The sequence below is a fragment of the Rissa tridactyla genome, chromosome 2 (assembly GCF_028500815.1).
Source record: "Rissa tridactyla isolate bRisTri1 chromosome 2, bRisTri1.patW.cur.20221130, whole genome shotgun sequence".
Classification (NCBI taxonomy): Eukaryota; Metazoa; Chordata; class Aves; order Charadriiformes; family Laridae; genus Rissa; species Rissa tridactyla.
In genome coordinates, this window is record NC_071467.1 from 70239581 (window position 1) to 70252020 (window position 12440).

At 41.6% G+C, this 12440-nt stretch overlaps 1 protein-coding gene across 3 annotated transcripts in view; it reads left to right on the top strand.

Annotated features, from left to right (window-relative positions):
- The first annotated feature begins 695 nt into the window (after positions 1 to 695).
- CLPTM1L (CLPTM1 like) overlaps positions 696 to 12440 on the top strand; it is a 28033-nt gene continuing 16288 nt past the window's right edge. For 2 of the 3 annotated variants that reach the window (XM_054191413.1, XM_054191415.1), the window contains exons 1-7: positions 697 to 911; positions 1825 to 1925; positions 2533 to 2722; positions 3980 to 4122; positions 6119 to 6197; positions 9259 to 9376; positions 12096 to 12190. In XM_054191413.1, coding sequence (XP_054047388.1) covers positions 729 to 911; positions 1825 to 1925; positions 2533 to 2722; positions 3980 to 4122; positions 6119 to 6197; positions 9259 to 9376; positions 12096 to 12190 — 909 coding nt within the window. In that variant the 5' untranslated portion in view covers positions 697 to 728. Of the gene's footprint in view, positions 912 to 1824; positions 1926 to 2532; positions 2723 to 3979; positions 4123 to 6118; positions 6198 to 9258; positions 9377 to 12095; positions 12191 to 12440 lie in introns of all 3 variants that reach the window. The other variant, XM_054191414.1, reaches the window with a different exon arrangement.

Below are 12440 nucleotides of genomic sequence, written 5' to 3' on the forward strand. Positions count from 1 at the left end.
CCCCTTCCCTCCTTCTGCCTACTGCCACTCTCCCTCGGTGTTTGCTCCTGCTGCTCCCGTCCTTTTTTTATCATATGGCACTACCTTTCAGTCTCTGTACCAAAGGTAATCTCTTGTTAAGACTGCTGAAGGATTCATTATTATTATTATTATTCCTCTGCATTAAGTCCCAAGCTGTCCCTGTCGTTCTCCTCTGGTTGCTGGCTCCAGCAGGGGCCCGGTGCCGCAGAGGGGCCTCCTCTCCCCCTTCCTACCCTGTCACCGCACCTGGGCTGGCCGCCCTCACCTCACCTCACGGGCCCTTCCCGGACCTGGATCGTTGTCAGGGGCCCGAAACGCAAAGTGCGCTGCCAGCACGGCCCCATCCCCTCCTGGAGAGGCCACAGGCGCTGCCGGGGGAGGGCGGACGCGCCGAGAGCCGACCCTCCGCAATCTCTGCCGCCCGCCCGGCCCCTCCGCCGCCGCCAAGGGAGGGAACATGGCGGCCGTTTCCCCTCTCCCCCTCCTTAGCGCCCCCTAGCGGCGGTGGGGCACCGCCCGGCTGACGTCACGCCGCGACGCCGCCCGGTTGCTAGGCGGCAGGGCGGTGTTTCCTCCGCCCGCCGGAAGTGACGGGCGGGGCGGTCGGCTGCGTGGGGGATGCGCGAGCGGCGGCAGCGGCGGCGGGGCGTCCGGGTGGATCCCGAGCGGGGCTGCGGGGGCGGGGGCGGGGGTTGGCGGCCGCCGCCATGCTGAGCCGCAGCTCGTTCACCAGCCTGGTGGTGGGGGTGTTCGCCGTCTACGTGGCGCACACGTGCTGGGTGATGTACGGCATCGTCTACACGCGGCCCTGCCCGGCGGCGGCGGGGGGCGGTGGCGGCGGCGCGGCCGGCTGCGTCTGGCCTTACCTGGCGCGGCGGCCCAAGCTGCAGGTGAGCGGGCGGGTAACGGGCCGCACCCTGCTTCGGGCCCTCACAGCTGACCGCCGGCGGAACGGGCTGGTCGGTGCCGGTGGCGGCCCGCGGGGAGTCGCAGCAGCGCCTGCCAGGGCCCTGTCTCCGCCGGCGCCGCGCTGACAGCCGGCCGGCCCGCCCGCCCTCCGGCCGCCTCAGCCCGCCTTCTGCCGCCGTTGGGGCCGCGGTTGTGGCGGGGCGAGCGGGGTGTCCCGGGCGGGCGGGTGGCTCAGGCGGCTGAGTGAAGGACGGGGGGGACGAGAATTGTGTTTTGTGTCTTGATTTCGTGTATCTGGCGGCAGATACACGGGAGAGAGCAGGCGGACGGCAGAAACGACTCAGCTTACTCGGGAATCTTCGACTGCCAAGTATAGGTCGTCCTATAAAAATGTGTTTGGAGGCTGTGTTATAGTGCGTTTCTGCCCCCAAAAGGAGGGAACAGATAACTGAGAGCTATTTTAGACTTTTTCCGAGTATGTCATTTTCCTTCCCGGTGTATAACCATCACGTGACTAGGGAAATTAGTGAAGTTGGAATACATACACATCTGTACTCTAAGCATACTAACGCACGCACTTAAAGTAAGGGATAACAGTTTTAAACTGAAAGAGGGTAGATTTAGATTAGATTTCAGGGAGAAATTTTTCACTATGAGGGTGGTGAGGCACTGGAACAGGCTGCCCAGGGAAGCTGTGGATGCCCCATCCCTGGAAGTGTTCAAGGCCAGGCTGGATGGGGCTTTGAGCAGCCTGGTCTAGCGGGAGGTGTCTCTGCCCGTGGCAGGGGGGTTGGAACTAGATGACCTTTAAGGTCCCTTCCAACCCAAACCATTCTGTGATTGTAACGTAATATGTCTGTACTCTGATTTCTCTATGCTGTGTTTTGATTTTAGCTAAGCGTGTATACTACTACACGGTCAAATATTGGTGCTGAGAGTAATATAGATCTGGTTTTGAATGTGGAGGACTTTGATATTGAGTCCAAATTCGAAAGGTAGGTATCCGAACTATGAGTTCTTTGTTTAATTCTGAAGGATGTGTCCTAACTAGTAGTTACATGTACAGAAGTGTGCATGAAGCAAGGTAGACTGTTCATGATAGTTGTTTTGAAAGAGTATGGTTGTTGTTCTCACATTCTTTGTTTTGAGGTTAAAGCTATTTTTGCTGTACAGGCTATTCATAAAGTAGTAACCATATTTGCCATGCGAAGGCAGGAAAGATGTCAGTTGGATTTCAGCCTTAGAGTTCAGAACAAAGTGCTGCTGTTAATAAAAGCAGTATTTTTTAGTTAATTAAAGGTTCCTAGGATATTTCATGAATGAAACGTTGGTAAAGTGCATGCCTTGATGGAAATGATGTGCTCAGTTTACCTGGTACTGAGGAATAGGCTCTTAGACAAACTTTTCTTACATTGAAAAATCATCTTGTAGTTGCATGAAACAAAGCTTGCAAAACAAAGCTACACTAGTAAGTACAGTATCTTAAGATAATAGTAAAACTTAGGAAATGCAAATGTTATGATACATACTGGACTATGTAAATTGATCCCATATTTCAGCATGTGCTATGTTATCTCGTAATGTATTTATTATGTATTTCAGGACAGTGAATGTCTCTGTACCAAAGAAAACACGAAATAATGGCACGTTATATGCATATATATTTCTTCATCATGCTGGCATTTTGCCTTGGCGTGACGGTAAGCAGGTGCATATAGTAAGCCCTCTGACCACGTACATGGTCCCTAAACCAGAAGAGATTAATTTGCTCACCGGAGAATCAACCACACAGGTAGGTGATTTTTCCATCTATAGATGAAGAACTGAACAAAAGTAACGTCTTTTATAGACACTTCTCGCATTGGCATCTGCTGTGCTTGCATCTTTACACTAATGATGATATTAGGAGAAAAAAAAAAAAACACAAAATCGAAACCCCTCCTCCTGATTATCAGCTAATAGTAGACCACTCAGCCTAGCAGAGGTGTAGAGCCCTCTATAACACTGGCTGCTATTAAAACACTTCCTCAGTTAATGTTAATTACTACTTAAAGGATTTGTTTCTTTTGGTAGAAACGCTGTATTGTTCTGTAGCAGTATGACACTGCTTTCCATAGTGAATTGGATTCATGTGAAATAATATGCTTTGTTTTTATAAAACAGAGATGTGAACTTGATTTTGACATTGGTGAGTGACCAATGTCAAATTGCTTCTTTTTCTTTGGAATGTTCTTACTTTTCACTTCAATTCAAGGGAGTAAGATAGTATCCTTTAACAAACACTATGATTACTCACTAGGGGGCGAGGGGCGGGGGTGGGGGGAATGTAGTCTTATTTAATGAAATACGTGTGAATGGCTGTTGTACCTCGTGTTAGGTAGAGCTTGAGAATTTCACTCTGTTCTTCTTTGGGATCTGAAATACACTTGTAGCCAGCAGTGCCATTTCTAAACCCTGTCAGAATGAAATTGAAAATGAGTTGAGGCTGGAGTTCAACACTAGAAGTCAGAACAGGTGGTGTTCATCCAAAGAAAAACAAGTAGAATGCCGTGGTGATAAGCATCTGCTGAAAGCTAAGGTTGTACTCGGTTTCAGCACTGCTTTACACAGTGCTTGGAAGTTCAAAACAAGTGGTCTGATCTTTTTAATCTCAAAAATTAATGCGGTTGATCATCCACCATAACCTTTTGACTGTTTTGAAGTAACATCTGATTACTCTGTGGTCCTTATGTCAAAGTGACCTTTTTTGACTAGTATCCACATTCCTAAGGTATTAAGATTAATTAGCTGAATATTCATTCTTGATGAACAAGGCTGTGAATAGGCACTGAAGTTTTTTCAGTGTCAAATTATTGTGGGCCTTTACAATCCATTCTATCGTATTTGAGCAAAATACTTGATCTGGTCAAAATTAAGGTAAAGTGTTTCTTCGTGGACTTCTGTTTTGTGATATAGTTAGTGACTCTGTAGTTTTTGTGAGTTAGAGTATGATCCTATTTAAAATTCCGTATTGTTTGTCAGTATGTATGCCTGTATTTTATTTTTAAAGCAAATTGAAGCAGAAAAACAGACCAGTGCCCTAGATGAACCTGTCTCTCACTGGAGGTCAAGATTAACATTGAATGTCATGGTGGAAGATTTTGTATTTGATGGATCATCCCTTCCTGCTGATGTTCACCGTTACATGAAGATGTAAGTTGATGACTGAATTTTACTAGATTGGTTAGTGTAAACTTACTACACATTTCTTCAGAAATCCTCCTTGGCCTACTTTAGTATTTTATGTTTAAATTGGCACTTAGGAGACAAGAATAGGTACTCTTAATGCTTGCATTTTGGTAGTGACAATTAGTAAGATATTGTGTACTAGAAAACCTTATTGGAGATATCTTGTTCCCGGGCAGCAGCTCAGAGTTTAGAATAATGTTTTTGTATAGAGTTATAGTAAGAGAAAGCAGAACTACAAAGAGACAAGTGCTACAGCAGACTTCATACCTCCTTGTTCTCAAATCATACTTCTGGCCTTTAAAGCAATTACTGTCCCTTGACCTTTCCCCTTAAACTTCGTCTGCAAATTGCTTGTACAAAGTGATGAAGAGGTGCAGCTGATCTCCTATGTCATCTTTTTTCTCCCTTTAAGATTTGCTTTATTATACTTTGACAGCATGCGTTCCTACGTTACGTTGCTTTCTCAAGAAAATACTAAAAAGCAGGGATAGGTTTTTAGGCCACTAAATGCGGGCAGATGCGGGCAGTAGCTTCTGTTCACAGCTCGCTTAAATTACTTCCAGTGTTAACTATATAAATAGTGCGGTGTTGACTTGTGCTGCTGTATGTTGATGCCTTTCTCTACAAGTATCCTGTTAAATCCAGAAGGAGTTGCTTAATCAGCAGACCCTGGGGTTCTGAGATAGCTTCCCAGCCAGAATAAACAAAATTAGCAACTTATAAAATAGGCCCATAACAAGAAGAGGCTGGACTGGGGTTAATGAACGAGGATATTCTTTCTGGTCATGTTTAGATACACATCAGTGCTGTTTTGTTATTGCATTACACAGGAAATAGTTTAGATATGAAATACCCTGCTGCAATTCCAGTAGCAGTAGCTTTAATTGTAGTTATTATATAGAAATATAAACCTCTTCAGTTAAGTAACCAAGCAGTATTTCTGGGCCTCAATTTAGTACTTTTCTATATTACTGTTGCTCATTGTATATTTAGTAGTCAGTCTTTCTTAGCATGCATAGAGACTTTTTTCTTTTGTCAACAACTAAAATTCAACTTCAGGCTTTAAAAAGCTCTGTTATGCTAGTTCCATAGACTTTTGCCGAGAACATCACGGTGTAGATAACTGCCTTTCTAGTGAAGAACATTAAGAATTTGTCTCTCTTAGGGCATTAGGCTAGAAAGTTTTCTAAGATACTGACAAAGAAATTGCTTATAGGTCATCATTTGCTAAATACCTTTCCAGTGGTCAATTCTGTAGATGTCTCAAAGGCTGGGAAGTTTCTGTTGGTTCCAGGAAAGTTGGTGAGGTGGTAGAGCAATCCAAGCGAGAGCTTCTGTTGAGGAGAAGGCAGAGAAGATTTCTGCTCCTTGTGCAGTCTCTCCAGTAGTATCTAGCCTTCCGGTGTGCATACCAGCCATCGCGTTCATAGTCCCATGCTAGCTCCAGCATGTGCTGTTGCTGACCTGATGGATGTCATTCGGGGTGCAGAGGGGTGGGGGAGGTAGCGGAGAGTTGTCATTGTTGCAGTAGGAGAGGGATACTTGAGACAAAGGATACAAATATATGGTGGTAAACTTCAGCACGTTTCTCTTCAACAAACTTTAAATTTCCTCTACCCTTGGTCATGCAACAGCTTCAGCATCATCACAGCCAATGTCATTTGTTGTTCTCTTTTTTTTTTTTTTTTTTTTTGCTTATTCTGTCTTTATCCAGAAAGGTAAAAACAAACTAAAAAGAGAAATGTGACATGCCTGATTTTTTGTACGGACATCTCTCAGTGAAAGACTCTAGGCTAGTGGCTTCTTTCTTTCTTGTGTGTTAAAGGAAAATGTGCCTGAAAAGATGGCGGGAAATATCTACATGGGTAGATCTGAAAGTGATGAATGAGTGCTAATTTGAATAAAAGTAGTTTTCTTTTTAGATCACTACAGTCATAAAATCCATGTTTAAACATCCTAGGGTTCAGTTGGGGAAGACAGTGCATTACCTTCCAATATTATTTATTGATCAGCTAAGCAACAGAGTGAAAGATTTGATGGTGAGTAATAGAATACCTTTAATTACATTTAACAGTTCTGATAGTAATCTTCAATGTTTTTTTTAATTAAGATTTTGTCATAGGTTGTTTGCTGTAATGAAAAAGTATAAATTCACAAAAGGACTCTATCAATGACTGTTTAACTTAATGTGGTCAAGTGTGGTAACTGCAGAGGCTGGGTCTGGGTTTTGAGGCTCTTCTCTTGTAGAATTCTCTGCCAAGCACTCCCTCGTACCCCAGCAAAAGATATTTGGATTCCACTGCTTTTACCTTTTTGGTAGACATGGAGGACATCACTGCAGTAGCAGCTGTGGTGGGAGCAGTCTCATGAGCCATTTGACTCCCTAAACTGAAGAAGTTGTGTTAGCATCCCAGAGCTGCTTCCAGTACCTTCTAGGGAAATGACCATACTGAACACAGCTGATACTGGAGCTACACTGAGATAAGTCAGTAGCTGTTCTCTTACGTCCAAAAAATTCACTTGTGGTTAAGTTTTCTGGTGGTACTCTCTATCATGTTAGACTAACTTGAGCACCTGGCTGTTTGGTCTTACAGTACATCCAAGGATTTTGTTTGCTGAAACAAATCAGGGCTTAGAAACTTCAATAATGGAATTACAGAAGGATGAGGTTGAATGAGGTTGCTAGTCCAATGACCCTGCTCTGAGTAGAGTCACCTGGAACAGGTTGCTCAGGACCTTCTCCAGTTGGGTTTTGGATATATCCAAGGATGGAGATGCCATAGCTTCTCTAGGCAATCTGTTACAGTGTTCAGTCACTCCTGCAATTAAAAAAAGGCATTTTCATACATTTAAATAGAATTTTCTGTATTCATTTTTTGGCCAGTTCTTCTCCTGTGGGAAATTGTGCAGTTCCTTTACTACAAGTTACCCATTGCAATCCATTGCCTCTAAACTATGTTCATCTTAGCATCTCTTAGTTAAGCCCTGTGGTTCTTTTCAGTTGCATTGACTGGAATTTAGCAATCAGAGTTTCTCAGAGCAAAAGTCTTTGTGAACTGTTAAATGAGTATACCTGGATTCAGCATCTTCTAGATGGAAGTCTTGATAGATGTAAAATTTCCATAGACCTCCTATATTGTCTTTCCAATTCATTAGCTTTAGCTCAGACAAAGAATTTGTTACTTTTTGTTGGGGAGAACCTTCTTTGAGAACTGGTATCCCCATCCCTGCCACTGTTTTTCAGCAAAACAAAGTCCTGAGGATTTGTTACAAATCTTGGTAACAGATAGCTTTGTCCAGTGTTTCTTTAGATATACTTTTGTGATGTCTTTAACAGTGGTCGTTGTCCTTTGTTTTAAGTTTCTTACTACAAATCGTTCAGTTCAGTACATTCATATGAACTTCTAACTGGTCATGTAGCCTGTTTACAGATAAGTCAGCATTCTCGTGTTATGAAAACATTGCTGCAGTTGTCATGCATGTCACAGTTAATGCTGTTGTAACTCACTGCCTTAAAGTTATTAAAGATCCTGAGAAGTGCTGCAAAGACTATTCCATCAAAACCGGCGAACTTTGCCTTCAGCGCTGCCTTATGTGACTTCTCAGTAGTGACTTGCCAAACTGCTCGCAAGCGCTGCAGAAAGAGTGGTCTAATAGTATGTATACTGTGAGATAAAGAGGGGTAAGTGAAGAGCAGGGAAGGATAAGGGAAGAAGGTGATACAGCTTTTGTGGAGCAAGGTCAGCGTTTGACTGTAAACAATAGGGGCATAGACACTACCTGTTTGGTATGCCTGACCTAAAGTCAGGGAGATGAAGATGCATTTTCCCTGCTTGTGCTAGGCTGTGTAGATTTTGAACTGACTCTTATTTTGACCCAGGTGGCAGGTCTTCTGTGGTAAGTACTGTAGTCTAGAGGTTATGTGTTCCTCATGTTCTTAAATGTTCTTGCCAATGCTGGGGGTTTGGGGATTGCACAAGATTCTGATTTAACGAAGAGAAAACTTTAAAATTCATACTGCTGAGCTTGCTTCGTTTACACACAGTTTGTAGTACTGATAAAGTAGAGTGCTAGAAGTAATATGTGATGTTCTGAGGCCATACTACAAGAGCAGGTTGTATTTCAGAGGCTTGGTAACTTCCTAGTTTTCAAAGGTTTGGCAACAGTCACACTCAACTAGGTTGTCAGGCAGCACTTGTGGACTTTCAGTTGTTTTTTGAGACAGAGTTCATTCTTCTAGTCTTTATGTGTTCGTTTAATTTGCTTTTGGTGTAGTCTTGAGCTGTCCTTAAAAGTGTAAAACATGCTGCCTGAACTTTTCCCTAGGTAGCTGTGGAGGATTCTAGCATCTGTGAGGACTTTTTTTTTTTTCTTTGTTTTAAACTTATTTGAGAGACGGTCACCTATCACGCAGAAGGAGCTGACACAATTTAGCAAGTGTAAATGATACAGGAAGATTAGATGAAATTTATTTCTCTTGGAGCAGGAAGAAGGTTGCTGTGACACCCCATGTCCCAAGTTTTGCAGGCATGTGTGTGGTGCTTTCACCACTCTGAGCAAGTAGGACCATCTTGCTTCCCCACCTTTTGTTTTGTTCTGAGTTGTTGTAACTTTAATTTCTCTCAAAAACAGCCTCAATTTAGTAAAGTTTTGACTTTGGCCTTTTGGATATGTTTGTTTGGGTTTTTTTTAAAATCTTCTAGCTTAAGCAATCTTAGCATATACGTTCAGAGAACTGTCAAAAGAGAGAATTACCTTAAACACACTGTTCCCACTTGAGCTGAGACCAGCAGAGGGAACTTTGTGTAAACATCTCAGAGGCATTTGTATAGAGTAACAGTGAGGTTGCTATAAGAACTCAAACAGAATAAGCTGATAATTTAACATTTCTTGTGGGGGAAAAAAAACCCAAAGACTTCAAGCACAGTATAGAAGTCTAAGATCTTATTCCCTTTCAAAAAACAAACTGACCTCCTAAAATACTGTGTTTAAAGTATGGTGGGATATAATAATTTTCCTTTATTTTTTAAAAAATGAATGGAAATAATTGTTGCAATTTTTCTGCTATTAAAAATGAAACTATATCTTTTTGAAATACAGGTTATAAATCGTTCAACAACAGAGCTACCTCTTACAGTGTCATATGACAAAATATCTCTTGGAAAACTCCGATTTTGGATCCACATGCAGGATGCTGTGTACTCCCTCCAACAGTTTGGTATGTTTTTCGTCTTTAATGACTAGCACAAAAAAAACATCAACCCCTCAATTTTTTTGCTTGTAAGTACATAAATGACACTTAACCCTTTCTAGTTAGCTGGTGAAAAGTTTTAATGCAACAAATCTTACATTGTTTTATCTTAAGTTAAAGATGGAAATAAAATGTTGACGTGGTAGGAAACGAGAATACAGAGGTGAATTAACCATTTTTAAAATAAATTTTATTTGGATGGTATTACTGTAAAAGCATAAGAGGCCAAAATGGAGGAGAGAATTTTCGCCACAGGTTTCCCCTGTCATCCATGGAACAGAAAAGCCGCATCAGTGTTACATGAACTTTGATCTAAGCTATGTATAAAAGCTGCATCAGTGTTACATGAACTTTGATCTAAGCTATGTATAGCTGGTCGCTGTAGCCATATACCTACACTGAAACGCAGGTAGGCACAGCATAGTCTTTGGGCTCAAGCTGAGCATGAAGAAGGCGTCTGGGTTCTGATCATACTCCTTGTGACACTTCAGAACTGGCTGGCCTCTCGCTTTGTCTCAGTTACAAATTTATAAGGTGATTCAGATGAACTGGAGGTTTTACATGCATAAAACTATTACATTCCATGTTTTGCTTAAATGTAATCAAGTAAGTGTACACTTTCACTCTGAAGCTCATATGCTCTGTGTTGGTGATGGTACAGCCAAGCTGTTAGTGGTTTTAAATGTTTGTTCCACTGATACACACCTTTGTGAGTCTAATCATCACTCGTAAAAATATGCATCTTATTTTCAAGATTATCTTTGCTGACTCAGTTTTCTCTCACTAGACTGCTGTTGGCTTCTTTATGGTAGAGTTAAGCAATTACATCGTAACTGAACTGCTGTTGATGTATATGAATGTAGGATTTTTTCCGATCCTCTCTTTTTAAGCTCTTCAGACAGCAAGTTGAACTTTTTTTTCAGGCCAAGAGATCTTAAAAGCCTCTGTGCTGTATTATTTTAATTATTCTTAAATCATTCCCAATTTATCTTTTTTCTTTTATTTTTTAATGCAGCTAGTTGCAGTATGCTACTAGTTTCCCAAGAGACATATGCAGGGGTAATGCTGCTTCCATACTACTCAGTGTTGGGTTTTGTTCACCAAAATTTAGTAAGAGGGAGAGGATTTGGTTATTCACTGTCATTCTGAACATTTAAGGCATCGATTCCTCTGGAAAAAAAAAGCCCCACAACTGTTTTGGTTCAGCACTAGTTTCAGAGTGTATTGCTGTAAGACACAGTACCTGTATACAGTGTTAACTGAGAGTCGACTTTCTCCATTTCTTTTGCAGCACAAGTTTTTCTTATGTTTTATTGGGGGAGGGAGGGCAGGTAAGGAATAAGGTCATCCTAGGTAGAATCCAGCTACTTCTCCTTATCTCAGGCTAATGTATATTGAAGCTACAAGTATATCTGCTTAAAATAACTGTCCTGAAAGAATCAAGAACTGCTTGTTCAGAGTTTGTGTTGGGGCATTTGACCACCATCATTTCTCCATAAATTTTTGTGAGCCTCCTCAGAATGGCGTAATCGAAATTTTCATATTCCATGTCTTGGATGCACATGTATATCCAGACCTGTGATCCTAGGAATACCTGCTCTGCCTGGAAAAAAAGCTTACCTAAGATGCTGCTTGTTCTCTATAAGTACGCAGGCAGTGAAATGTAAGGTTTAAAATTTTCCTTTTGGAATAACTTACAAAAAGATCACCTTAGCCAAACTCCAAAATCACTTGAAAATGGGTAAGTTGACATTCTTCTTGCTGTGATGAAGGACAGCCGATATGACGAAGTAGATTGGTACTGAATTCAGTGGTGTCATAACTAGCACCATTGCTGTAAACGCAGCATTGGGTATTTTCTGAGAACGATGGATTTCGATCACAGTGGCTGGAACTTTCTACTTCATGAAGAAAGCATCTTAACACTGTCTGAAGGAGTTCAAAGTGATGCTGTATCTTCTGGAAAACGCACTTCTTGGTGCTGGCAACCATATTTATCATGGAGAGGCTCTAACTTTTTTTGAATTAGTGGTTGTCCAGTACATAACAAGAAAGCAATATTCTTCCTTTAGGAGAACTGATAGGACTGTAGAGAATATGTATTCATCTTACAGATCATGATTTCTGGAAGATGCTTTGCTTTTTTCCATTTGTTAAAGAAAAGCTTCTAAGTTAATTCTGCAAGGACTGTCAAAAGAGTTGATGTCTAATCTGGGGTCAGTGCTGTTGCACATATGGACATGTTTTCCACTGACCTTTGTTGTCCTCCACAGTGTAGTCCTTTTCTCATTTTCTGGTTTTTAATGTGAAGCTCACTTGTCTTATGTATCAAATTAAACCTCAGAGGCCAAGTTGAGTAACGTTTTTTATTTCCCACTCGGGCCAGAATGACTTCCTGTGTCTTGCCATTAGTGTCTCTGGCATTCAGCTTGCGTTGTAGTTACACAACATGTTAAAGGCACATCAGTCTCCTTGTGACTGATGGGTTTGTGTAAGGCAAGCCAAATAACTGGGCAAAATATAGGTAGACTTGCATTTTACCAATAAAGCTGCCATTTTGGTTTGGATTTATAATTCCTTAATGAAACGTGTGCCAGTGAAATAAGATTCCTTTTATGCTGTACTCTAGCATGATAGCAATTAACTGTTTACTATTTCTGGCATAATTACTTGTTCTTTTTCTTAGGGTTTTCAGAAAAGGATGCAGATGAAGTAAAAGGAATTTTTGTTGATACTAACCTGTACTTCCTGGCTTTGACGTTCTTCGTAGCAGCATTTCACGTAAGTAGAGAAACTTTGGTTTTTAGGAATTGCAGCATATGAAATAAAAAAAAAAAATTAAAAAAAAGGGGGTGGAGGGTAGGTTGAACTTCAACTGTCTCATTTATTGAGAACTGTTATTGGAAATAGTAATTTCAGTAGAGCAATAGAAGAGGTTTCTGGTACAAGTCAGCTGTATTTCCAATGCCAAGTTAATATGAAAATCTCAAAGAGGTTAGAAATATGAGAGAAAACTAGATATAAACTAAAC